The sequence below is a fragment of the Megalops cyprinoides genome, chromosome 9 (genome assembly GCF_013368585.1).
Source record: "Megalops cyprinoides isolate fMegCyp1 chromosome 9, fMegCyp1.pri, whole genome shotgun sequence".
Taxonomy (NCBI): Eukaryota; Metazoa; Chordata; class Actinopteri; order Elopiformes; family Megalopidae; genus Megalops; species Megalops cyprinoides.
This window is the reverse complement of record NC_050591.1, coordinates 7,221,428-7,248,660: the sequence shown is the minus strand read 5'-3', so window position 1 is coordinate 7,248,660 and position 27,233 is coordinate 7,221,428. Positions and strand designations below refer to the sequence as shown.

General features: G+C 39.7%; 1 protein-coding gene across 1 annotated transcript; it reads right to left on the bottom strand.

The window, feature by feature from the left end:
- Positions 1–2,281: 2,281 nt before the first annotated feature.
- On the bottom strand, positions 2,282–20,169 carry LOC118783253 (high affinity cGMP-specific 3',5'-cyclic phosphodiesterase 9A-like). Its single transcript, XM_036537017.1, has 18 exons — positions 20,101–20,169; positions 16,513–16,583; positions 14,143–14,220; positions 10,648–10,691; positions 9,203–9,257; positions 7,892–7,962; positions 7,692–7,779; positions 7,233–7,314; positions 7,027–7,101; positions 6,238–6,324; positions 5,971–6,075; positions 5,793–5,875; positions 5,107–5,263; positions 4,331–4,444; positions 3,558–3,662; positions 3,317–3,445; positions 2,896–2,991; positions 2,282–2,332 (listed from the first exon to the last, which is right to left on the bottom strand). The coding sequence occupies exons 1-18, from the start codon at positions 20,167–20,169 to the stop codon at positions 2,282–2,284; spliced, it is 1,560 nt and encodes a 519-aa protein (XP_036392910.1).
- Between the last annotated feature and the right edge of the window lie 7,064 nt (positions 20,170–27,233).

Genomic DNA, 27,233 nt, shown 5'->3' with positions numbered 1-27,233 from the left:
TTTGGATCCTCCATCTGTCATACCTGATTTTTCATTGTATTAAAATGATTTCAGAGCATGTGCAGAAAGAACAAACATTTTTGTGTTACAATAAAGCTTGTTGAGAAACTTCTACAAAATCTGTTGTCAACCTCACTAAGGATCAACCCAACTGATAAAATATTCTGTTGGAAATGATATTGAATATGTTTATGTACAACTAAGGAAGATTCCTTGAGGCATTTGAAGCCATTAACGTTTTGGACATGTTTTATATTATTATAAGCTACAAATACAAACATTATCACACACATGCACACACACAATGTCTGCAAGTACATTTCCTGTGATAATATTCCTGTAAATAATATTAACAGCGATCACATTCACTACTCGATGATGACTCAGTGACCACTACTCAAAAATGAATGAATCATTATGCCAAGTCACTGAATATGTTCACTCATACAATGCAGTGCACACTAACCAATGGACAATACTGAAAATACAGTCATTGCTGTGTCAGTATTATCTGGTACTCACAACAGGTATTTTATCTAACTACTTAACTCAGATGTTTTATTAGGGGTGTCATTTGTATGAAAATATTTCTCAGTATTTACAGGACAAAATAATTAGCTATAAATTAATTAACTATAATTAAATGTTCTATATACATATACATTAGAGTAGATATAAATCTGCCAAGTGTCACTTGAAGCAGAGGTATAACTACATGACTCACTCACAACTCAGTAAAACAATGGATTATTTTCACCCACAAGTCAGGCAGCACACAACTTGTTCCAGACTGCTCCTTACTACCTGAAATTTAAATGCTTATTAATAATTATGAATATAGCTAATAATCATTACTAAACATATTTAGAAGACGACTGTAGCCACGCCTGTAACAGAGAAATACAAGATGCAGTTAAAGGGTATACAATTTGATACTTGTTTCAAAATGAGTGTGTGAATGTTTTTTTTTTTTGGGGGGGGGGGGGGGGGGGGGGGACTTAGCCTGCCTGATATGTGTTTTTTTTGGATCTCTTCGAGGAGGCAGAAGTTTCAGCGTTTAGTGCATGATGTGTCCTTGCTGCCATCCACCTCCATGCGAGGACAGGCGACAACGTCAGACAGCGCCGAGCCTCGGTCGGGTGGTCTACTCAAAGTCCAGAACTGGATCACCAAACAATATCCCTGAAACCAAATGCAAAGAGGCACAGTCTGAGTGCTTGTAAGCACTCCAAAACACAAGGTGATGATGAGGTTAAAATGAGACATGCTGTCACACTGCTAATGAACTACAATGTTTTGTAGAGTACCACAGTTTATTAGGTTACTGTAAATTTACAACTGTAATCGTCACACATGAAGCTATGCCTTTAGCTATTGTAGAGTAGTGAGATGCAAATCCTTGCCTTAACTTTACCTATCAACGACAATACCAAAGCACAGACTGTTTTCAAAAAAGGAAAAAATAGGGGTAACCACAGTGTATATTGTGATAACAATAATGTCAACAAAAAGTGCCAGTCAAGAGTAAGAATTTTACTGATGGTAATTATTATATTAAATTAGGGCACTTTATTTAAATATTAAATAAAATTTGATTGCTTGAGTCAAGCTCTTCTAAATTTAGCATCCATTTCATAATAAAGAAGAAAGATAGAATGACTGGAGTGTTTTCACTCAGCACCTGCTGAAGTCTGAAAGCACCTCAACTCCCTGACATTCACAGTGTCACGTATCTGATGAACTGATACATTAACACATTTTTTTAACACTTGTAATTATGTTGTCTGAGCATGGCTTTTCAGTTGGGACTAAAGTATGATGAAATGTGCATGTACTACACATCTGAATGGAGCTATAAATAGAAGAAGCCAGTAAAGGTTTGAAAATGAGCCCTCAGGCCCCCTTTTAGTTGGGCCCCACGAAGCACATAACAAGCCATTCCCCTTACAAGACAGATAGACATTTAGCATGTGCAATCAAACACTTTCCTTGATTTTTCTTATTACATGTAGCTTTCTTTAAAGCTGATTAAGTATCACATCGTCTGCATGGTTATATAAGGCTTTACATAACCAACATTCATGCAATTATTTTTTTCATACAGTTATTCCTCAACAACTAAAGAAAATCATATTAATATTCTATGTGTAAGGGAAATAAGCACAAAATAAAACATTGTGCTGTCACAGAAGGACAGTATCATGTACTCACCTAGCAGCACTCTGAATAACACTACAATGACTATTATACTTACACAGCACCTCGGAGCACATATGTCAACCTATTTCTTCTTTCCTCCCAATGACATATTTTCAGTTTTTTTCTTCTGTGCCTCATAGAACAAAAGATATTGCAGTTATGTTAGCACATGGACAGAGGGAATCACCACTCTCACCCTGACACAATCACCATCAAGCCACATTGGGTCTAAAGCTATGAGGTCACACCAGGAACACACAGAGGTGGCACACTGAGACTGATGATCACAGAAAATGGAGCATTCATCAGTCTACATACTAAGTAAGTGTAGTGTATGGCATTCGCATGACACTGCTCTCTCCTTTGGGCAGGTACATCCTTGCACAACTGTTGGTTTAGCAGAGAGTAACTTATTCCCTGTAGCATCACAGCAGGCTTGTCTAAGTCTTGACTATCTAAGTCATGATTGGTACCAGCAGGCCATATTCCACTTCTCTACCCCAATGTTCTGAGCAAAGGCAGGATGTGAGTGAAGGCTAGAATTCTAAGTGTAGGGTCTAAGGTTTAGGGTGCAATGTCTATTGTTTCTAATACCCTAAACATGGTGCAGTTGGCTAAATCACAGAAATGCACAGCCATGTTTTACACTGCAGATAACAGGAGCAGAGGAGGTAAAGTGAGAAAAGGAGGGTCTACCTCGGTCATGGCATCATCAATCTGCTTCAGCTCTTCGTAGTGGTCACGAGAGTCCCGCAACGGCTGCACCATTATCTCCTCAATCTGAGGAAAGAGCTTGGAGAAAACAAAAGCCTCAGACAAACTCTGGCAAGGTATATGAACATAAAAAGTTTTAACAACAAGAACTAGGCAGGTCATTCTGCCTATACTACAGAGTGTCTTGGACTGTGTAAAGCCTAGTCTTAAATACTCTAAGGGTCTCTCTTTCCACTAAGAGTCCTGGTAGGAATTTCAGTGCAGTTATAACTCTTTTACTAACTGATATGCAAGGTAGCTAGCTATCCATATCCCTTTAACCGCAATCCACCTTGGATTGGATCCTCCCACTGGTCTGGGAGTGTTGTTAGCCTGTTGTTAGCCTATATACACGTATGCTCACCTTCATGACTGTCTCAAACATCGGGATGAGGACGAACTTGATGAAGCCAATCTGTGCTGTAGGTTTGGTCACCTTGTCCCGATCCATAAATGGAGCAACAGGAAGCCCCTCAGACTTCTCTCTGTCACTCTGCAGAATGTCATGGGTTTGGAAAGACGGGAGATGGCATCATTCCAGCACAGTCCTTCTAACTTAAGTACATGAATAGTGTTCACCTTAAAAACACCCCAACTCTGTTCACCTGCATGAAGTACTCTTCCAGCAGACAGTCTACCCAAGGCTCTGCCACCTCTGTTGGCCTGACTTCATTGGAGATGTCACAGCATTTAATCAAAACCATCTTCAGCTGTCAGAAAACGCAAAAGGTCCAATAACCAACACACCAACAATTACTATATGTTATTATACTAGATAAGTGCTTTATAAGTGCCAATTTTAGTGCCAATAAAAGGTAATTTTATATAGTAAGTGCTACACAGAGAACCTAGAGAACTGTATTTTCTCTTTATTTGGCATATTTTCTCCCCTTTTACAGCTTTGGTAATTGCCAATTGTACTACTTATCTCATTGTAGCACTACAACCTCTGTGTTCATGTGTGAGCACAGGGCAAGGTGAATGCAATCCTCTGATACATTTGCGTGCCAATACAGGGCTTTTCACACTAGAATTCCCACAGTGCAATACAATAAAGTGGGTACTCATTAGAGGATAGGACCCACACCCTGACCTCATCTGAGCAGCTCCTAGAAGCCCAATTAGTCACAGCATGCTGAGAGAGCAGTGTGATGAGGAAATTCTGGCTAACATACCCTCCCACATCCCTGGCAGAATGGAGCCACTTTGTTTATGCCACTGTGGGCTCCTAATCATTGTTGGCAGATGACACTGCCAGTTTGGAACCTGGGCTGTAAGGCTCAGGTTGCAGTCAAGATAAGCGCCTTGCTGACTGAGCCATTTGTTAGCCCATGAAACTGCATTTTCAATGCTTACTGATGTTTTCAGGCATACGTACACATGTCACATGCTCTTCGTTGGTGAAATCAAAGTTATCCACTTTGTGCTTGAAGGAGTCAAGTATCTCGCCATGCCTGGCCATGTCTGTGGCCAGGATCAGGGTGATGATGGCCTGCCAAGGAGTTAAAGTTGGAAATGAAGGCACAACTCAGTTTTTCCCATTGTCAAGATTTATTAAGCAAGCAAACACTGGCACATCATATCAGACAAGCAGTGAAATTTTAAGGATTAGACAGCTCTTCAGCCTGCATTCAGAGCAGAATCTGCACATTACTTTACCCTTCCAAATATCCCTCTATGGAAAACTTGATCGGAATTAGAGACCTTTTACACAGACCATCATTATCCAAATATGCTTCTATTTGCAGTCAGAATGTAGATACTGGCACAACCATGTAAACCAAACAAATCATCGGCATTGAAACTATGGCCTTTTCTCAGAGAGGTGATTGGGCAAAAAACTAGAGCAACCACATTCCAGGAAGGATAAAAAACAGCATTCCATTGGTATGTCAATGGCATTTTGACACTGCCGTCACCCCACACCTTTTCTGTTTCCATGAGTTTGTCTTTCAGCTTTCACCTGTTTCTGTTTTTTTCACTTGGCAATTTCAACCCCATCAGTGTTGGTATCCATTTAGTGGCTTCACCCCACAGTCCCACCCCAAAATGGCATAAACTGCATAATTCTGGACTTAAAGCACGCTGCATCAACCTCAGCTACTATAAGTAAACTTTTTCAGGCAACATGCACACTCCTTCAGGGTACACTACCTGTCGGATCTGCTTAAAGGCCTCAGGCTCAACGTTGGCAAATATGTTGCACTCAGGCAGAGAGAGTATCTGGAAGGCCACAGCACAATGGTGGTTCTCCAGGGGAGAAATGTCATTGTAGCGCACAGCCAGCTCTGTCCGTGCATTGATCTGGTACCTGCCAAGAGTAGGAGGAGGTTAGCACTCCTTTAGAAATGAGTCTTCTTTGGTGGGACAACAAGGTTAGCTTTATGCATTAAGGTGACATAGACAAGAAACAGGATGGAAAACATGTCAATCAGAGGTCCCTTATCATTTCCAAGCTAAAATACCTAATTGTTTTTTTCCCAGTAAATTGGTTGTACTCCTTAGCTCATCTCAGCGCTGCAACCTCTGCACTTGTGTGGGAGGAATCGTCTGGTTGAACGCATAAATAATTCAGTTTTGTGCAGACCATTAACCTTGGCTTGTACCTGGCATATCCGACTAAACATTTTCATTCCCCTGGGGTTACTTTCAATACATATATAACTTTTCTCAGAGAAACTCAAAAAAGACTTTCCATATCCAGATAAGATTACAATAAATATAAAGCTGTAATGCAAATGATACACTGTGCTGACAAAAAACATCTTGCACTCAGCACATAATGAACAACGTATCAAACTGGTGCTACTGAACATCATACAGAAAGTTGGATGCCTCACGTGTTGTTGTAGCCGGGGTGGTCCAGGTCATGACACACTGCGGCTGTCATGAGAATGCCCATGTCTGTAAGGGTGAGCTTTTCCTACAGAGTGCAAACAGAAGGCATGTTTTTTCTGAGGTCTTGATGTTTTCCTGCTCCCCCATATCACTCCATAGACTCTTATCCATCAGTCTCACCTGAAGGTTACAGAGGTGAATCATCCCATACATCATCTGGCTCACACAGAAACAGTGGCGGAAGTTGTGGAACGGGTTGCTACGGTAATTCTCCTGAATGGCAAGCTGGAATGCATCAGACAAGACACTCAACATCACAACTTTTTTCAGCACCATTGTTTGTAAAATCATGCATTAGCTTGCATTTTCATTGTAAGTTTAAAACTTTTAGAGAGAACTCTCCCTTTATGAGGTAAGGTTTAAAAGGGAAGGCGATTTTGTGTTTACCAGCCAGCGTTTGAGTGTGATGGGGTTCATGTTGAATTCTTTCACCAGACCCAGGTCATGGTACATGTACTCCAGGCAGCTCAGCATCTAACCCATACACAGATTATGGTCAAACCACTGCACACTTCGCAAATTAATCAAAATAGCACACATTCATTCATTCATTCATTCAACCTGGACAGTTCTCACAGCAAATGTTTTACTGCTTTCCAGGAGGTCCTGAGTTCTTTATAAAGAAACATTAACAATGGTTCACACAAAATCACATGTTGGAATGCTCACAATCAGTGGCACTGTGGACAGGATCTGTTGGTTGAATTGTTCCACAAGTGGCAGCATCCAGTCCTGAACATATCCCACACCTCTTGCTTTTTTCCTTATTGCAGTTAAGTAGTACTTAGTAAAGACAAAAGCGCTGGCCAATATTTGATGTTAGTGTTAGGACAAGGACAAAGCAGTTGAGCTTGCAGTCTAATAAGTGTGTTCAGATTTGTGTAGGGGCAAGTTTATGTGGAGGGGTTATTATGCAAGATCAAGAAAGTTAAATTCAAGAATGGTCCTTTTCCTTATTAGAAATTCATGTGTATAGTAAAAGCTAGAGTTTTAACAGGAGTCTTCCTTTCAGCCAGTATAATGGTAACATAATTCATGTGAATGGCTATAGAGGCAAAAAACCAATTGTGGCAGAGAGTTTGGCCTGTAAATATAAACAATAACAACATTTTCACAGTATGCATAACAGAAACTATACACCACAGAGGTGTGTGTACATATCTGAATGTAACTAACCTCATTGTGCTCCCAATGCCAGACATCAAATGTAGGCTTCTTTAGTGCTTCAATGGTTTCCTGAGAAAGAGTGTACTGTGGAAAGCAGGTGAAAAGGTGAGCTCCCGAAAAATCTATGGAGCCACATACACCATAAAAAAACACTAATCTCAATACTAAAAATGTCAAAACTCAACAGGTGGACACTCGTGTCCTTTTTTCCTTACCTTTGGATAGCTTGGAACATCACGTCTTGGTGTCAGTTTCTTCCCATCATCTGAAAAGTTGTATTTGCAGGGGCAGTTCACTCTAAAAAGAGAGCAAACGCTGTTGAACATAACATTTTTCCATATTTCATTCTGTCTGAGATTAAAGCAGATTATTTAATTGCCTGATTGCCACTATTTAAAACTTGGCTTGCTCTTTTTAAAAATAAATATGAACAACAACAGGGTGGGGTGCTATTCAACAGTAATGAACAAGTTAGTCTGAAGTGCACTCGGAAAGTCCAAATGGCATGCCACTGCTTTTTTTCCACCCATGTGGATATTGCTCTATCCTCATGGATCTCCAAACAGTATATCACTATTTTGTTCTACCTGATTGAATGGGAACCATCTCACAGATACAATATGTAGAATTCAGATTGATATAGATTGATAGAGAAGGTTTTTGGATGATCTGACCGTCCTCCTCCTCTTGAAGTCATCTCATCTCGCAATTTCTTCAGATCGTTCTTGCACTTCTCAATTTCCACCACTTTCAGACCCTCCACTGAAACAACAGACCATCTCCATTCATTTGAACTTGCATGGGTGACACAAAAGCATTCACGTCCCTGTAAGTTTATCAGTGGAAGACTCATAGTAAAGATGCTCTGACGTACACTCCACTCTCTTCTCCAGCATGGCCAGCCTGTTGGTCACCTCAGTTTTCAGTTCATTGATTCGGAAAGCCCTGCAAAAGACAGACGATAGCCTCACCCTTCACTGACTGGATTTAGCCAGAAGCCATGGTTAAGTGAATGACTGCATGTGGAGGAGCAGTGACAAGAACTCTTATATAAGAGGGAGTGAGGGGAAGCTGTGGCGATCAAGTCCTTGCACTCAAATATTCACTTATTCTAAATAATTAATGAAGTCATCATTCCAGTACTCCAAAGCTTCCTTCATTTTTTCTTTCAAGTCCTGCTTTAACTACTCCAACATGTGCACATTGACACGTTGTATTAAATTACATGTGCATCTGTAAAACTAAATGATAACTAAGTGGTTGTTGCTCTGTAACTGCATGGTAGCTCGTATGGCATGCACACTAATAGTTTCCTTAACTACACAAGTGTAATGATTCAAACATGGCCACTATTGTTACTATTATTAAGTAATGGCATGAATGTAGTTACATTGCAAAATAGCATCTGCAATTGTCATATCTGCAATTCTGCAGCCACAGCAAGAGTTCACATAGTTGGTTGATGATGCCAAATTAGGAGCAAACCAATGCCCCCCTTAGGCTGTTTCTGTGCAGTTACATGATGCAATGACACATCTTGAATTATAGAATGGTGACATCAAAGAGCAATGAAAAAGGGTATTTCAGAGCATAATTAGAGACATAACAAAGAAGCAAGACATTAGCATTTACATTTATTCATTTGGCAGAAACTCTTAGCTAAAGCAAATTACAAAAAGGTCATCCAATACATTCAAGCAAGTAGCCACACAGATAAGTTGCACCTTAAGCTGTTAAGCTCATTTCAGGTTTGAATCGCAATAAGCTAGTCTCCACACAATATGTTTGCCACTGAGCATTTTGCCAATGCAAAATCTTGAAGTGCCACCAGGCTGTAGCATTTTCAATGCTAAAATCACCATTTACATATTCTAGCATTTAGCACAGTGCTAGAAGGGTGGAAGAGGGAGGGGTCAGACTTCAGGGATCAGGTGTAGTCAGAAAAGATGGGTTTTGTAGAATTCTCCAAATGAAAGATGGAATGGTAAAAGGGGGAGAAATGGATAGGGAAAAATATGTTCAGTACTGCTAACACATTGGACTGTGTACAAATGCAGATCCACAGTGGATACCAAATATGGCATTCAACACAAAGGTTGTACATGTGTATGTAGCTGTAGTGAGATCTGCAGCAGAGGTCCTGAAGGTGCTCATCACTACTGTGAAAAATAAACTTGGAAATTACCTGCTGAATTGTTCCGCCACCTGAGACAGCACATTCTGAAACATGTCTTCCTTCTCTGCAAGGGGAAACATATAGGCAATGAGCCAAAATGGGATAAAAACGGGCCTCCATACATGCAAGAGTAGTCTGGTGTTGATACTGTTTTCAAACAGGGACATGATCTCAAACACAAATCCTTCAACAAACCTTTATCTCCCTTGTCACCCTTTATCTCTTCACTTTCACCCTTTATATCCTCTTCCATTTCTCTGCAAAATGTGCTGTATTTATATCGGTTTTCACCTAAAGAACAATCTTGTGAGCCCCAGCCAGTCAGGGCGCTGCCCTGGACACTCCATTTACATAGCTGTCCATGCTGTGAGCCCTGCCTCCCCACATCCTCCTCCTCAGTTAACAGTCTTCTGGACCTCTCTGCAGCCCTCCACCAGACTCTCCTTTCCACTCTGAGAATCACAGATGCTTCTACAAGCTAGTTCACCTCCTACTACTCAGATTACCCCTACTAGGTCTTCAGAAGGGGCTTCATCTTAAGTATTTCAGGGCTCAGTCTTTGTCTCCTTTGTGTTCTTCCTTTGTCTACATTGCTTGGTTCTGTTATTTTTTTTCTCATGGTTTAACTGGTCACTGTCAATTATACTGAACTCTTTTGGTTCTTTTCCTCCTCTGACTCATAGGTCTCCTTGTGTTCCACAGCATGTTTCGTCCAGATCTCTGCCTGGATTAGAATCACCGGAAGCCCAAACTGTCAGAGGCACATCTGCTCTATCTGCTAGGGACTCACCACTTGAAGACAGCTGCACAACCCACAATGGTCTTACTCTGATCCCACTCTGCAGTCTCTGGAACCCCTGCTTGATGGACTCCCTGCCATCACCACCACCACCACTTCAGTTCATTCTGAATGTCTTTGCTTGACTGGTATTCAACCCTTCCAAAGTCTTCCTACTTCTATTAGCTAATGATCACAGCTGCCTGTGTACCAGGCACTCACTTGTATAACTCCTTCCTACCTACAGTCCCATTATCAGGCTGTACATGCCAACACAAAGTCTGGAATTAGCAGCCACTGGCCAGCTCACATTATCTACCCCCTGAAAGCCTTTCTCTGTCTGCCTTTCCTTATGGTAATTTTAAGCACAATGAACATGCTTGTATGGGATTGGTTGCATGCTTAACGTGGTATAGTCTTTTACCTCAATGCTTTATTATCAATGTGTTCTATGGTGTGCTACACCTATGCCATTGTTGTTGCAGCTCTTACAATACATACACTATAGATATTTTGTCCAAATGGCTCTCTAAGTCACACTGGATAAGAACATCTGCCAGATATTTAATAATACAAAGATACAGTTTGCAGGGCTGCTGGAAATTTCCAAGTACACAGCTCTAAAACTGCTCCTATCATGTAACATACGGACACAAATATTTAGTGAGTACTTTACCTCCTAGCTGACCAGTAGATAAAGGAATGACTTTGTACAAGGAGCTGTGAAGAGAAAATAACATCAAAATATTAAGGATGATTTTGTTTAACAGCATTTCAAGTAACAGTAAACTACATTTACTCTTTAGAATAGTTCTGTGATGCATTCAGGGCTGAATTACAAAATGGGTAAACTGCAGCGATGACAAGGACCCATGCACCCACAGGGGTCCAAAAATATGAATAATACATTTTAAGTTTACTGACAGGAAAGCAGTAAACTTCATACATCCAAATAAATACATACAGACAGCAAAAATGAACAAGCTGAAAATTACCTAATGGAACCTAAGCTCCTAGAGCACCTTAATCATGTAAAATGAAGGAAGATCTAGATTAATAACCTATCTTTACAGAATGCTTTATAGTCAGACTGGGTGCTGAGGAGGCTTGTGTCTTGTGTCTGTGTCCCGTGTCTGGCTATAGAACCTTTCTGGTTGTAGTTAGGGCTGTCTCTGTTGATGTCCTCATCTGCAGTGGGTCTGCCCTGTGTTTTTTTTAGCAGTTACCTGGTCTAGTGACAGTTATTTGCTCATTTGCTGCTAAACTGATGTCTGTGCTTGATTGCTTTAATTTCTCACAGTATGTACATTTCCCCACTCATAGTCATCATCACACACTTGACCTAATCTGTCCTGATGGAGGGTCCTGATGTTGTTAATGTCTGTTAGTTTGACCTTACTATCTCAGATCATAAGCTAGTTCAGCCTGTTTTGCCTGACTCTGATTCCTAACCATGTAGTAAGCACACCATTACCTTTCACAATGTTTTTGCTGTTACTGATCATGCTGCTGAACACTGTATCATCCTCCCCTGAAGAGACAGAACCTCAGTATAACATGGCTCTCTCTGATTCAATTGATAATCCCCCCCTCTCAAATCTAGACCAAGTTCTTACTACTCTCCCTGAAACACCCTGAATGCAAAGCAATGAAAACAGGTGGGCACCAATTTTGATTTTATTTTTCATTAATTTAGCCGTTTTTTTTACCAGGAAGGTCCCATTTAGATAGATAATCTCTTTTTCAAGGGAGACCTGGCCAAGAGGCAGCACAATTACAAACCTGAGTGGCTTAGTTGGGGTCCACTATTCTCTGGCCGCTAAGGACCACATCTCTCAGAAGCTCTTCTCCTCCTACTTCCCTAATGTGTTTAAGAAAGGTAATGAAAACCTTCCACTATTAATAACCTCTCACAGCTACCTGTACATGATGTTTTCACCGGTTCTGTTGACAGTTGGAAGGAATCACTACAATTCCTTCCTTCAATTCTTTTAAGGAAAAATTTAACAGGATTACTCAGGATCTCTCTCTTGTGTATGCCCAGCAGTTCTCCCTCCTGAAACTGCTACAGCTACAAATAGCTCTGGCTGATGGCTAGCCTGCCTTACCTGAACTGAGCTCATCAGTAAATCTAGCTCCTCTTCATGCCCACTTGACCCCACATGCTTCTCTCTTCTCTCTAATATTACCAACATGCGTTGTCCCTGGCTCTGAAAACTGCTGCCGTCATCACCATTCTTATGAAAACTGGACTAAATGCCGACTTACATAGTAATTACTGGCCTATTTCTAACCTCTCCTCTCCTGGTAAAATCTTGGAACAGTTGATCGTACCTCCACTCCAGTCTAATACGGCCTTGTGTGCATTATTTGAACTATCTATATGGTTTCTGCAGTAAGTACAGAAACTGTTCTTTTCAAGGTGGTCAAAGACCTGCACTTGGCCACAGGATCTGATACTCTTAAAATTCTTCAGCTATTTGACTTCAGTGCAAGCTTTTACACCGTCAGTCATATATATTCTCCCAGACCACCATTGGTATCTCTAGGTAAACAATGGCTTGCTTTGGATTAGATCTCTCCAATAGACAGCACTTTGTCTCATTGGGTGGCCACAGATCTGATATTTCCCTATTTGCTCAATGTGTTCCCAAATGTCATATTCTGTTGGTACCCTGCTTTTTCATTGTATAAATCCTTCCCCTTGGAGATATCATTTATCTACACAGCCTTTGTTTTCATTTTTACACACATTTATCTTAAAACTAACCCACCTCAGCCCTTCTTGCTTTCTGCTTCTTGCCACACTGCAGTAGCTACAAGTTATCACAAACTGTCATTCATCACGCTGATCAGAAGTCATGTATGTTGAAACCAAATGTTGACTGTTGTACTCATATGGCTCAAAAGATAAGAATGCAACCAAATCACAGGGCCTACATTGACCCCATACCCCTAGCAACCTATAAGAAAGTGAACTTTGAAAGGTTGAAAGATTATGTTTTGGAATACCCTATTTGTTGAAAGTTCAAAGAAAGTTACACAATATAAAATCACTTTTATATTGACTTTTGATGCTATTTATGATAGCCCAACAACTGTGGCTAATCGAGTGGGTGTTGTATCACTGTAAACCAACAGCATCATCACAATATTCCCTGTAGTGCACTGATTATTTGATCAAAAGAATGAATATTGTGTACTAGCCTAGGCCCCTGGTGATAAATTATAAAGCGGAGGTGTCCTCACCGAGGGATGATTTTGGACTCACATCTAAGCAGACCCGAGCTGCCACATGTATGAGACATCAACAAAGTGCCTTACCAACACCTTTGTAACATTGCAAAGGTCAAACAGTTTTTATTCCTTTATGATGCAGAAAATGAATGCATCAGAACATTTGTCTCAGGCCGAACAGACTATTATAATTCCCCTTTAACAGGCCTTCCAAAGCACTGTATTAAGAAATTACAACTTGTACAAAATACTGCCACAAGATACTCACTGAATCAAAGAACAGACACATATCACCCCAAAACTCCAGTCTTTCCACGAGTTACCCATTATGTCTTACAGTGAATTTTTAAGGTCACACATTAAGAGAATCTAGACAAGGGTTTTACTGAAACAGCAATATAGGCTGTTCTCTCCTGACATACTAGGCTGAATAATCCAGTGTCCTGTAAATCAATTAAACATCAGTACACTAAATATAAGTACTGATTGTCTGTTCTTACAAAATTGCTACACCAGCAGACAATTTTCACAGGATACACAATTGCATACCTTATAGTCAGTGTAGTTTTATATACCATTTCTGTACCTAATGTTATCACAAAACTGTGTACTAGTATCCTATTTCATTTTAAAATTATGGTATTTTCTCCATTCACATATTACAGAACTGCAGATCTTTGCTTATCTGTGAACAATACTAGCCCAGTATCTGTTTATGTGGGTGAATATGCAATCAAAGTCCACTCTGTTGACCTATATGAAAGGCCTGTTTGCATAAGACCAAACAACAATTTAATCTAGGCCTGAGTGCATTCAAGAAGCTATCTATATTTTCATACACAACATACTTGGTTCTGTAAAATACATAAAATCAGTTTGTTAAACGTATTGTCGTTGGTGAAGAATAATACAAATATGAAAAGCAATTCATTACTTGGGAGAGTTGGTGGGCATGGTGGGGTCAATGGAGACCAGTGCACCCTCAGGATCCACCACCATTATGGCTGTGTTCCTGTGGAGAGAAAGAACCTTATGTCACAAACACCTGGATACTTCAGATACTCAACACTTGACATTTATAAAAAAGACTATGTGGGGCATTCATATAAGCTGGCAGTCGCAGTTGTGCTTCTTGTATAATCATCAAGATGGTACTATGTATGCACACATTCATAATGGCAGCATCAGAATAATTAGTGCAATGTGTTATCTTATTATTGCATTATTCTCTAGGGTACATTATGACTAACCCCAATAAATTCAGCTGCATAATAATTCAACATAATTCAATAGCATGTTTGGAGTAATCTGGGCATTGCTGGTGTAAAAATGAAACCAGGTGTACTACTAGGCAAAGACAGGCCTGCCATTACAATGTCTTACTTTGAACAATTTTAGCCACACAATCTTACAAAACACAATTCAAAAGAAAATCTACCCACTGTGTCATTCCGCTTGAGAATTTTTTTGTCACCTTACCAGCTGGAGAGAACGTGATCTTACTATGTATGCCATATAGTATAAAATGCAGGAAGGAGTCAGAGAAAGGCATCTGTCATTCACCTTCACTAAATTGTTCGGGAACATTTGTGTAAATATTGTAGTTATACAGGATATGATCGTGCAACAATTCATACTGACTGTTCTGTGCTATTTCCCTCTGTAGCAGCTGTCTTTGTGTTTTATTCATAATGAAAAAATGTTCTTATTCATTGCAGCAATATAGTTTAATATATCTATATCCCATCTCTATTATCGTTGTCTATAGTACAGCTAACAGTCGCAGTCAAAGAATGGCTAACACTAACAGTCAAAGTAGAAATGGTGTGAGCTTACTGTTAGAATGACGCTAACGTTAGTTGATGTTAGTATCATTGCACATTGATATACTATGCAGTGTAATAGAGGAGAATATTGGCAGTATTGCTGTCAATGAAGGTGTTTAGTTATGACATCTTCACAGATTAAAAATGGTGCAGGACAAAGGTTCTTCAAAATATTTGAAGCATATTTTATGTCCTTATAGTATTGAGACATATCATTTCTACCCCCCATGATCTCCAATAAGACAGCTTATTGAAGGGAGTGCAGATAGTCAAAAGGTTTTTCAAGAATGTGTCTGATGGAGGTACTGGTGAAGACCCCTATCTTGCTCTCCTAAATTACATAGCAGCGCCACTTGAGGAGGGACTGTTACCGGCAGAACTCTTGATGAATTGGAAGAAAAGAACAAGTCTGCCATCAGCAACACGTCCAGCGGAGCAGAGACAAAGGTCCTTTCCATGAATTCACAAGCAGAGTCAAGCCTACAGCAGGACCACCAAGCCCTCATGGCCACGCACACAACAGGACATGGTGTGTGTGAGACATGATGGACAGTGGTGATTGGTGATTAACGATGGCTGAGGTCATTAAGGAAAGGGCACCCTGAGCATTCAAGGTCATAGCAAAACATGGAAACACACTGAAGAGGAGAAGACACCTGCTGGAAGTGCCAAATGCAGCGATTTGAGATCTTAACAGTAGCACAGGTAACTGATACCAATCGATGATACACCTTTGCAGTCTTTGTTCAGATTTCAAGTGTGAAGCAACATTAAATTCAGCATGTGGACTTGCATAACACCTAAGTCAACCCCTACCAGTCACAACAGACATGTCACAGCTATTAAAACTGCCAATGTGTGGGCTAAAATCATGTTGAGCTGTGTTTACTTGTCTTATGTTACTTTTGCACAGCTACACAGCTAACCCAAAATAACCGCACTTTATACATTCGCCCATTTCCTCAAGTACATTTTTGGCTTTAGCAAACAAATCCACTGTCTCTCTACACATGGCAAATAGTACGTTACTTGGTCAAATGTGGTCCCAGAAAAAAACAAGCTTGTAATATGGGGAAAGTCAGTTATTGTTGGATATAATTATAAATCAAATATTTGATCCTGTGTCCCCTTTGGCTCAACTATAGATTGGGTGGTGAAACAGTAAATGTGAATAGAGTTTCTGGGGTTCAGTGCTGGGTTGTAGCCATTATGCTAATATTGATTGCATTTCTACTGAGAGAAATCTGCTCCTGGTTCTATAAATCCAACACTAAATCCAAAAGAATATAAAATGTCCATGTTTCATAAGAGATGGTTTATATTTTTTGGATTTGCTAGTGTATTTTCCAACAGTTCCAAAGCCACTCAATAGGGTCAGCTACACAACATGTACGAAGCTGACTAAACTCTTTGTTCAAAAGATCAACAAATAGACCTTAGATGTGAGAACTATCAAAAGCATCACAAAAGAGACTGACCTGGGGATGTTAGAGGAAGAACAGAGCAACTCCTTGATGTCACACGGACTGCAGTGCCGACTGAAGACCACCTAAATGAAGCAGAAATATTTTACTCTCTCCCTGTACCAGGAAATGACTGAGAACAAATAGAAAAAGCTATCTGCTGCTTGATTATGAAATCAATGAAAGTATGATCAGGGATGGCAAGAAATATGATGACTTTTGTGATATTGTGGGCCAAAAAGCGTGGGTGAACTGAGCTACAGTTAAATGCACAAGAATGCATATGTCTATATTAAGAAAAATGAATTGAGGAAGAGACTTGTAAATGTGTATTTTTTTACTCTTTGAGACTAGACATTTGAGAGATTTCACCGTCAGGACAGCAATGAGTCCAAAACAAACTCAATGGTCCTCTGTTCTCGACAGCAGGCAGAGAGGACAGTGCATGTGATATTGCACATGCCTCCAACACGTAAGCACAGCTCCAGCACGTGCTACATCCTGTGCTTCTACAACAAAACCAGGCAGCATAATTATACCAGATGAAAAATGAATTAGTCCAGCTCTCTACAATCAGCAAATAAATGAATCAGGAGCTCCTGTGGGACTGCTCAGGTTCCACCATCATTAACAGATCCTTTTAAGCCACTGAACCTGTGAAGAGCATGTGGCTTTTGCTCATTAGTTAATCAACAGCTCTGTAATTGAACCCCACTGCTGTCTGTTAAGAAGTCCCTTTGTGAAAAAGTGTTGTGTCTTTCTGCCAAGTAAATTAATTAAGTGCTTGTTTTTCAGATCCGATGCATTTAATGTGGTAAAACAATTATGATAAAGAGTATTATGGACTGTAATTTCCCATACTCACTGAAATTCATGTATGTAGTTGCAGACAGTTTATAGTTTGACTATAATGCCAGGTTTCTTCCTGCCGAAAAGGGAACTGACCAATAAATAATGGGAACAGAGTCTCAAGATGCTAGTTGCAGGTGTCACTGCAGTCCACAGTACAGTGCCACAAACACCTGCCATAGACAACACCTCTTCTGTTATTTTTACCACAGTTCGACATTGTAGCTATTTTAGTGCACACTCAACCAGCTATTTTTCAAGACTGAAATGAAGAAAATAAGCGAATAAAATCATTTAACAGCTGAAACAGAGTACATTTGATACCCCACAAATTCAACTAAAGTTTAGACCTCCCCACCATCTTTTTGCTGGCACATGTAGGTGTTGAGCAGAGGTACAAATCATGGGAAACTTGCAGAAACCTCGGCAGGTTAATTAAAACAACTTCATTTAGGCTAAAATTGTAATGTGTGTACTAGGCATCAGTCACGGCAATGATTAGAGCATACACTATTGGCACTTGGAGAGATGCTGAGGAAAACCACTGAACGTGATGTTGAATAGCAGCGATCAGGTGGAGATATTTCCTAATCATGATCTCAGAAGCAAAGAGTCAAACCCATTGTTTCTCAGTCAGACAGCATCAGCACAAGCGCTCTTCTCACAGGGGTGTGTCCAGATCCATTTTGTTTGTTTTAACAGAGCTGAAGCTTAAGGTAACTAAGCTGTGACACTGGTAGGAAAATGAGGATGCCTGTCATGTAACCTTTAAATAAGTGTTTTGCATCTTCATGGGAAATGGGAAACTGCACAGAATAAGAATGCAGGCAGATTATGTTGTCCCTGTGTAGCAGGAATTTGAAATTTAATTATACTGATTCATTCATTGTAAAATGAATAAAATGCATAGTGTAATGCAAAAATTCCATAATAAAACTGCAGATGAACAGAGTAAGCATATCCCTAGAAATATTTCCTTATGTCACATTTTTGTGGTTTGGATTCAGCGCCATTTTGAGAAGAAGTGCTTAGGCCAAGTGACCAAAAAATGAGGACTGGCATGCAAACCCTGGCTGATCTACCCATCCTTATACTCAGTGGAGCAATGTGAATTTGTCAGCAAATGGACACAACTGTTTTTCATACTACAAACTCCGCAGCGCACCACAGTGAAACAAATGCTGACTCCAACTTGTGACTCGTAAGTGACTCATGAACCTAGATGAGTTTCAGTGCACCTGAGAGCGGTGAGATGAGGATGACTCCCAACAGCTCCCCCCCTATCCCAGAAGTACAATCAACATTTTCCATACACACTTTTCTGGGTAGGAGTTCACACTCATGCAAACACATGATTGGCAAACAAATGCGAGCTTTGTCCACCTATGTGAAGAGTGGTGTGTGTTGAAAGAGCAGGCTAGCTTGTCATTAGCTTCTGTGAACAGATGTTGCTTTAGGCTGACTGTAATGTAGTTTAAGTAATCTAGACAGGACAGACCCATGCCTGTAATCAGCTATGAGGTCTAGGTCCAGACCTGGGTAATTTTTTTAGAGCTAAAAATAAAATTTGAAGCTAAATACAACTGGATACAAAGATCAGTGGTTGAGAACTTCTCCTCCGAGACGAGTGCATGCTTAATTCAGTTTAGAATTGTTATTTAGTGTCTGCTGTGTGTGAGGGTTGTGAGAGAGGGCGCGAGCGCAGCCCCTTGCATCATCAGCACTTCCACTGACAGCAGCAATTGGAATTTACGCATGTTGGCAGCAGCAGGTGGCTTGTATGTGAACTGGCAGCATACCAATCAGTAAGACAAAGCAATGATCGTTATGCCATTATCTGTAAGAAACGTTCAAAACAGTAACCTGGTACAGCGTCTGAAGTAAAGGCAATTGTATGAAACATGTTAAATATGCATACTCTGGCCATGATGAAGGCTAGGCTATTTCTTTCAAATTAGTAGGCTAACTAACATTTCACACAACACCATTGATTAAAAAACAGCTTATGTAGGCAATGGTATCAATAATAGTAGGCCTACGAAACATTTCAAAGACAAATTTGGAAATGAATATAAGTGTTTAATGATGTTAGCTTGTAATGGTGTTATTCTCAAGCATTTTCTTTTATTTTTTTAGGCTACAAATAACCTTACCTTAATTATGACGCTTCATACCGTAGACCTATGTATTTTGATGCTCTAGGTAATGTTCTTACGATTTATTATTCATTCAGCAATGAATATTAATATGAAAGCTCCACACATGAGAGGTTATTCAGTACAATCCAGTTCAGATGGTGTACCTTACAATTAAAACACAATGAAAATTTGTTTCTTGTAAATAGCAACAGGTCTCTTTCTATGTATGTAATGTTTATACGTGTAATTTTGACAAAACCTAAACCCCCCCGACCTCACTATTTTTCTAACCCTGGTTACGGCCATGGACAGACCAATGGTGGGAAGTAGTATTATGGGCAATGGAAGAACTCTATTTTTTCAATGTGGGTGTATTTCTAAATATTGATTGTAATCTGGTTTGTTTTATGCAGGTCCTAATAGTTGTACAAGGCGCTCTAGAACAGAAAGGTCAAAGATAATGAATGTTGATGGAGATGGTGGCACAGTCCCTTGAATGCAGCAGAGCATTCTGTTTCATTGAAAGGGAAAGAGTGAATGGTCAAGCCAAACACAGACAAACACCATGAAATACAGGCCAGTGGAAATGGCCAACAAAACTACAAGGAAGACCCACCTTCTGCACCTTCCCGTCAACATCCAGGTAGATGGTTTTAGGGGCGTAGGAAGAGGAGCTGGACCCCATGCTGATTCTCTTATTTCACAAAACTTACAGGAGGATTGTCACCGCGTCCTCCCCCCAACAGAAGCACTGGGGCCCAGAGACAATGATGTGAGTGCACTGTCCTGGAAGAAGCAGGCACAACACAGAGTGAGAATGCGCTTTTTCTGGACTTTTTTTCTCTACACTAAACTATACCACAGGAGGTGGTATAGTTTACATCTTCCCCATCTATATAGTGGTATGTTCACAAAAATGAAAAAATCTTTTGTGGCTGATATCACAGAAGGTTTGTCATTAAAGGCATGCCAATCCCAAAATTTTGAGTTTCTTCTACAATGTGCAGTTGTAGTAGCTACTTAATATTGTTTAAGGATTGCAGAAAGCCTATCAACCATCCACCCATTAACCAAGGTGTGAATAAATGTTACCATCATTTTTCATTTAAATTTATTATTTGTAGAAAAATATGATTTGCTCTCTGCAATGCCTTTAAGAAATACAGCATTTTTCAACACATTTAAGCAGAAAAAATATATATTTTACATGATGTTTTTTGGTTCTGTTAAATCAGAGGTTAAAGCCTAATCATTCATTTCTTATTTATATCTTAATTATAGCTACATCACACTTATTACACCTTCTGAAAGAGAACTACGATACTATTCTATTCCGATAATCTTTTGCACACTCATTACGTCAGAGGTTAATAGTTCCAACAGAATTATTTTCAGTTGCAAAATTCATTTTCCTTTGTGCATACATGTTAATGCCAAATAATGAAGTACATCTTAAAGTTTCAACCTGCAAAATGCAGGCATAATTTAACAGTGTTCTGATTTGAATCTTACTTTTTTAATGTTCTGACTTCACCAGAACTAACATAAAGTGACAGAAATGCAACAATGACCACAATTTAAAAGCACACATAACAAACAAGCGCACTACAGTGCATTATAATGACATTAAAACCACATTCACACAGTTTTCCAGTAACTTTATGAAATGCTATAGGCAGAAAAATGAAAATGACTTACTGTGTCAGCTGTGCTCTTTTCTGCCTGCTGTGAGTGTTTCAACTCCACAAGTCCTGATGATGCAGACTCATACAAGGGGGTGTTGGGGGGGGGGGGGGGGGTTGTTGGCGGGGTAGGGGGGGCTGGGGAGTATCGAGGGATTTAAATATAATTGCGGCTCTCAGTTGTTGCCAAGGGACTGTTACTACGGTGAGGAAGTAGCCTGCCCACAGTCTCCTTGATTTTTTTCAACCGCAGTCAAGATCAAAACCTGCTTTTCACTTTCTTTCATTTGCAAAATGCAAACAAATGTGTCTTTCTCTGGCAATAGCGTGCTCTGATGCAAATGCATTCTGGTCATACACAATGCGGTTTCCATCACAGTTCATGTGTTCTGCTTGCTCTTTATCCATCCTGTGAAAATGCTGACTCTTACAGAAGCCATGGGTTGAGAGAGGATCTGAAATCACCCAAGCCAGTCAGCTCCTATTCAACTTTTATTCTTGTGTGGACATTGTTATTTGATCTCTACTTGTGCATTACAGATAAAGTGCACTCTTATCAATAACCTTTTGTTTGCTGTGACCACTGCAATGAATTCATTGTTCAACTATGACAGATTTTAATTCGGGAGCAGTTTTAAAAAGGTTGATCCAAGGCTTTCTCCAATATGCTTCCGCCAAATTTTCTAACTTCTGCATTTAACAGTGGTTGGAGGAGTGGCTTCATTGTGCTTTATCCTCACAAACAATGCCCGCTTCATTAAAGGACAGATGGTTTGGTCAGCCCAGTACAGCACACAGCCTCTCTCCTGACTCCGTGAACTGAAGTCCTCACAACGTCAAAACCACTATTTAGGCATTATCATAGCATTTCTGCTGTTGAGCATGGTAACGGCCTATATGTAATTTGACTCAAAATCAACTCAGAGAGTGGCTGTAGCAGCCAGTACAGCATGCAGGTACAAAATATGCAATGCTTTCGCAAATATACCAGTATTTTAATTTTCTATTAACTGTTAAGAAATAGGTCACAATTTTATAATATAACATCCGGGTCCAAGCCTATACAGATGATCTAATGTGCTCAACAAGAACAGACAACTAGAGACAAGAGAGAGCTTGTCCTGTGTATTAACATTCAAATTTATACAATCCACTAATTAATTACCACGGGGGAGGAAAACAACTTTCTACACCACCTCTATTCATAGGCAGCAATATGCCATTGCTAAACAAAGCCTGAGACACAAATATAGCTGTTGTGTGTCCCTGAGGTTCAATTACATACCTCACAAGTCAGTTATCACTATCGTAGTCAGGCCAATGCCCAGCCAATAGGATAGATGAGATAGATAGATCAAAGTCATTTCAACTCACTCCCTAAGAAGTGCATGGTGACTGTATTCAATTATGGAATAAAGCCATTTTTAGCACACAGTGTACTGAGACACATGCACATGCAAAAAAAAAAAATCCTTTCGCAAGAAAAGGACAACGAGCAGAAGATCAAACCCAGAAAGCTAGAAAGGTTACTTGACTCATGAGTCACATAACTCTTGAAAAATGAGCGCATACATGTAAACAGCAGTAACCAGGGCAGCAAAGCGAAGATGAGTCAAAGGACAAAAGAAATGCGGCAAACTAAATTTTCATGATAAAAGATGTACATCTGGAGATCTGAGCCAGGCAGTGGCTGGAGATAATGAATGGAGCTACGCGGCTGCAATCTCCAGAAGGCCCACAGATGTGACTGTATATCCAAGGGTCCTCTTTTTATCTCCTCTTCTCCTCCTGCCTCATCATTAACAATTTGTTTCAAGTTCTCAAAGGTTGTAAGTCTGTTTTTTCCCTCTCTATTCTGCTTTATGCTCATCAGTGATTTTATTTTTCAATAGATCTTTGATCTATTTTTGCCCGCATTAAGAATTCTTGGAACCTGTGAGGAAAGGTTCAGTTTACAGTTCTGTTAGGATTATGTTTGGCATCTTTTGCAGTTTGCTTCACAAAAGGCCTTCTGGTGTATTTTCTGCACTGTGTTTTTCACTCCCCTCTCCCATCTACTGGCCTGACCGTTTCCTGCTACTAAATCATGCATGCTGAGATGCCCGTGCTGCTGTCGTCAGGGCAATCCCTGACTCCTGCTGTCTGAAATCCCATGCTTTTACCCTATTTAACCTGCATGCCCCGCAGCTCCCTATTTTAAATATTCCTCAGCCAATCTACACATACACTGGGAGCTCAATGCATACGGGCCCCTCCAATTCGTGTGTAACCTTTCATGTTTTTAAAGGTCTCATTTGTTACAAAAGGAGGTCCAATGCCTTATAAACCTGATTCCTTCTTTCCAACACCAGTTTCATAGCCCTTCAATTGCATCTGCATATAAAATGTTGCATTCCTGGGCTAACTACTCAATATATTCCAGAGAAGATAACTGTGAAGGTTTTTGTCCGAATCTTTAATGCTAAATCATCACAATTGTCCTGCAGAACCTCACACCTACCCTTAACTATGTAATTGATTCCAATATGAAGTATGACCACTGGATCCACTCCTGCTGAGGCCAGGATGTCAGATGCTCCGAGACGTCTCCAGTCTTCTCACCATCCCCCTGTTCATGCGTGCATGGTATGCTGTCTGCCCACCTGATGAAAGAGTCCTCCCACTACCACTGACTCTCTTCCTTTCTTACAGGAATTGGACTCCTGGTACCCCCAGCTCTCTAATATATGGCAGATCTTCTTGCAACAGCTGAAAACTGCACCTCACAGTGTGCACACCCTACAATTTCAGCCTACAGTCACCCCAACTCTTTCATTCTGGATTCAGGACCCCTACAGCAACACAACAAATGCCCAAATGCAGCTTTTTCAGTTTCTTAATATTGTCTTATTCTTCTTCTCCAGCTTGTGTTTTATTTATTTATTTAGTTTCGGCACACAACATCATCAGCGAAGAAAGAAAACATCCAGCCTCATTTTTCTTAATATTTTGATGCAGTCACTTCGTCTTCATCCTCAGTCTCTTGAAATCATTCAACAGAATTTCCTGCGTGGAAAAGCAAGTGACATGTCTTCTAGCCAGGTGATTGGTCAGTCACGAGATAATGATCGAAGTGGTCGGTTCGGTCACGTTAATTTAATGATTTGGATGAGCTGCTGTATGCATTGAATACCCTGTGTGAAAACAGTCTTTTCCCTATAAATATGTATTTGCTCAGACACCGTGTGAACTTGCGTATTGACAAAACTCGAGCCTGACCATTATTAACTATTTATTCTTTTCGTTGCAGTATTGAAATATAAATGAAATATAAGAGATGGAGAACACAACCCGGTGAATAAGAAAAATGTCCCATAACAAACAGGAAAAAATAGAAAATGTGGATGACATGATCCTAGCTACAGATAATAGTCAGGGCTGATTAAAAATCATTTATGTAACTCTCTCCGCTCTGCACTTTGATACCTGGGAAGGAAAGCGGGGGACAGCTCAGACTGATCTTAACTAATTAATAAATAACTAATGAATAATTAATTAATTAATTCGAAATGATAACAATTATAAAACTCTACCTATGTAACCCAAGCTTCAGTAAATTCTCACGCACTTATTGAGAACTTAAGCCAGACTGGGCGTTATTTTAGCTGTAACCGCTAGATGGCATCAGACCTCTATGGAAATGAGGTATTCCACGAAACTGATAACTCATTAGATGTGAAGATTCTTCTGAAACGGAGTACCAGCCTTGTGGTCTCAGAATCCCTTGTATAAAACTACTTGAGCACGTATATGGTGTGCCTATGGTTCGTGTTTATAACATGTATTTATACTTAAGTTGTAAAAATTATGCTGGCATACTCAGAAACAATTTATCTCACTTGTTAATTCAATTACAATACAGTACATTGACTGTATACTACCATATTTAAATTTAAAGTTTTTTATGTTCTTTTGCTTTAGGCATTTCTCCTCTTTTCACTGCCATTTAGAAATTGCCAGTTGTCTTCATTTGTTATTTCATTATATTCGTTTGCTCCTTCTGATGCTTTTTTTGTACCTTCCCCCATTGCTTCTTCTCTTGGGGCAGGTGTCCTCTGCCTCCTGACTTTTGTACATTTCACACCTTCTGCTCTGTTTGGCCTAAGGTGCTGGAGAAGTGCGTCTGCCAGCAGTACTCTTCCTCTTCCTTGCTTCTCCCACGTTTTCTCCCTTGTGTTGATTTGATTTGGCCTCCTGGCCACCTGCCAGTCATATTACTAAACCATGGCTAGCTACGTATAACATGACAAAGTTAGAAGGTGTATTTCACTGTCTATCCAGTGCAATAGTTACAGATGTAGTAAGGTAGCTATGCTGCAAAAATTCTCCTTTGGTGAAGCTTAGCTAGTTAACTAAGCTAACAAGAATTCAGCTAGACAGCATCAATTGGAAAACAGACCTGAAAAGGAGCATTAAAATATAGTAGCTAATACTTACACAGTCGTAAATAAATGAGTTTCAGAAGTAAGCTGTCCATTTTGTATTGTAGCTAGCTACACTGTATAGCAAATGACTCAACGTACAGATACTTGAGAGAACTTTTAGCATGCCAACTATCCTACTGGCCAGCTCACAACCCATCGACATTCAGAATTATAAAGTGCATACTGTGCTTTTGAAAAAAAAGATTTATTTTAGACATGTATTTTGATGTAATCAATATAATTCTTGCCATAGAAAAAAAAAAGCAGAATTTTTTCCCCAACTCAACAGGTAGTTAGGTACCTTGCTGGCTTTAAAGTCTAACAAAGATGGCAGAAATAGCATTTTCTGAGGATCCTTTGACTCACCTTCTTATGGATTGTGCATCAGGGGATATAAAAAGGTAATTTGTAATTAGAGGGACAGCATTTAGACACATGACATTCTGATAGTGAGAGCACCTGCACAATACATACACACTTCCAAGTTTTATTTAATCTATCAATGAAAAGGAGAAACACCATAAAGATGGGAATGGTCTACACCCAGTTTTATTGCAAAATGCCAGTTTTGATTTTCAGCACATTTAGTGAACTTTTGTCCATGACAAACATTTTGTCTTTAAAATAATATTTGTAATCTCAGAGAAGTCTTGCTGACAATAGTATCATTTTGTGGTAGTACAAGTACACACTAGATAGTCATGTAAATGGAACAGACAACAAAAAAAAAAGTTATTTTTAGCGAGATTGTGTCCATTGACTTCCTGTCTGCATCACAAGGAATCAGTGCAACCATAAATTGTATTGCCTTCTTCAAGACCTAAAAAACAAGGTATTTAGCTCTAGGGACACCCATGTTTTTTAATGTTTTGAAAATGAGAACTCTGGCTCCTGATGTTACATGGGAACCTGCCCAAGAATATGGAAGCTTTCTGTAAAGACATCACTGACCTGTGGTAGATTCACTATAGACGTATAAATGCAACATGTGCATCATAAAACATCTTTACAGTCAACTAAACACAATGGCTTAAATACAAGTTACTCTCACTTTACTCTGGTTGATTAATGACTTAATGACTTGCATTCAACATGTCTTCAGCTTGCGTTCATAATGTCTTCTGGACATACGACGCCATAATTTGCATTATCTAGACCCTCTCAAAAAAACACAACCATCAATGAAAAATAACTAGCTTTCCAGTAAGCTAAACAAGCACGCTTATGATTTGCCTTGGTTAGGCATATGACTTGAGATGTAGTGATTACAAGGATCAACTGAAAAAGAAAATGTATAGATTTCAGGTGTAAGACTGTAAATGCTGCTGGTTAGGGTAGCATAGTTAGTAGAAAGGGCTGTATAAGAAAAGAAACACACGTGTCATCACAGAGTTTGTAAGCGATAAAACAGTTAACAGACACGCTGCTCTACCTGGTCTATGTGACCAAACCATTCAGCTGTTCAGTTTTTGTATTCGCATTGTATTTGTACTGTATTAATTGTATTTGCATTTGTAATCTTTGTAATCATCCTTTAGCTATTTAGTTTTGCTTCTTTACTTTAAACATGGGCAATGTCTCATTGCTTTTCCATCTTAACAATG

Bases quoted from the DNA above. Each gene is read 5' to 3' on its own strand.
- LOC118783253 (XM_036537017.1), bottom strand. From the start codon at position 20,169: ATGGGGTCCAGCTCCTCTTCCTACGCCCCTAAAACCATCTACCTGGAT. The intron at 6,325-7,026 runs GTTAGTTACATT...TGTATGGGTTAG, and splicing joins GGCATTGGGAGCACAATGAG to ATGCTGAGCTGCCTGGAGTA. The intron at 5,876-5,970 runs GTGAGACTGATG...TGCACTCTGTAG, and splicing joins TTCACCTCTGTAACCTTCAG to GAAAAGCTCACCCTTACAGA.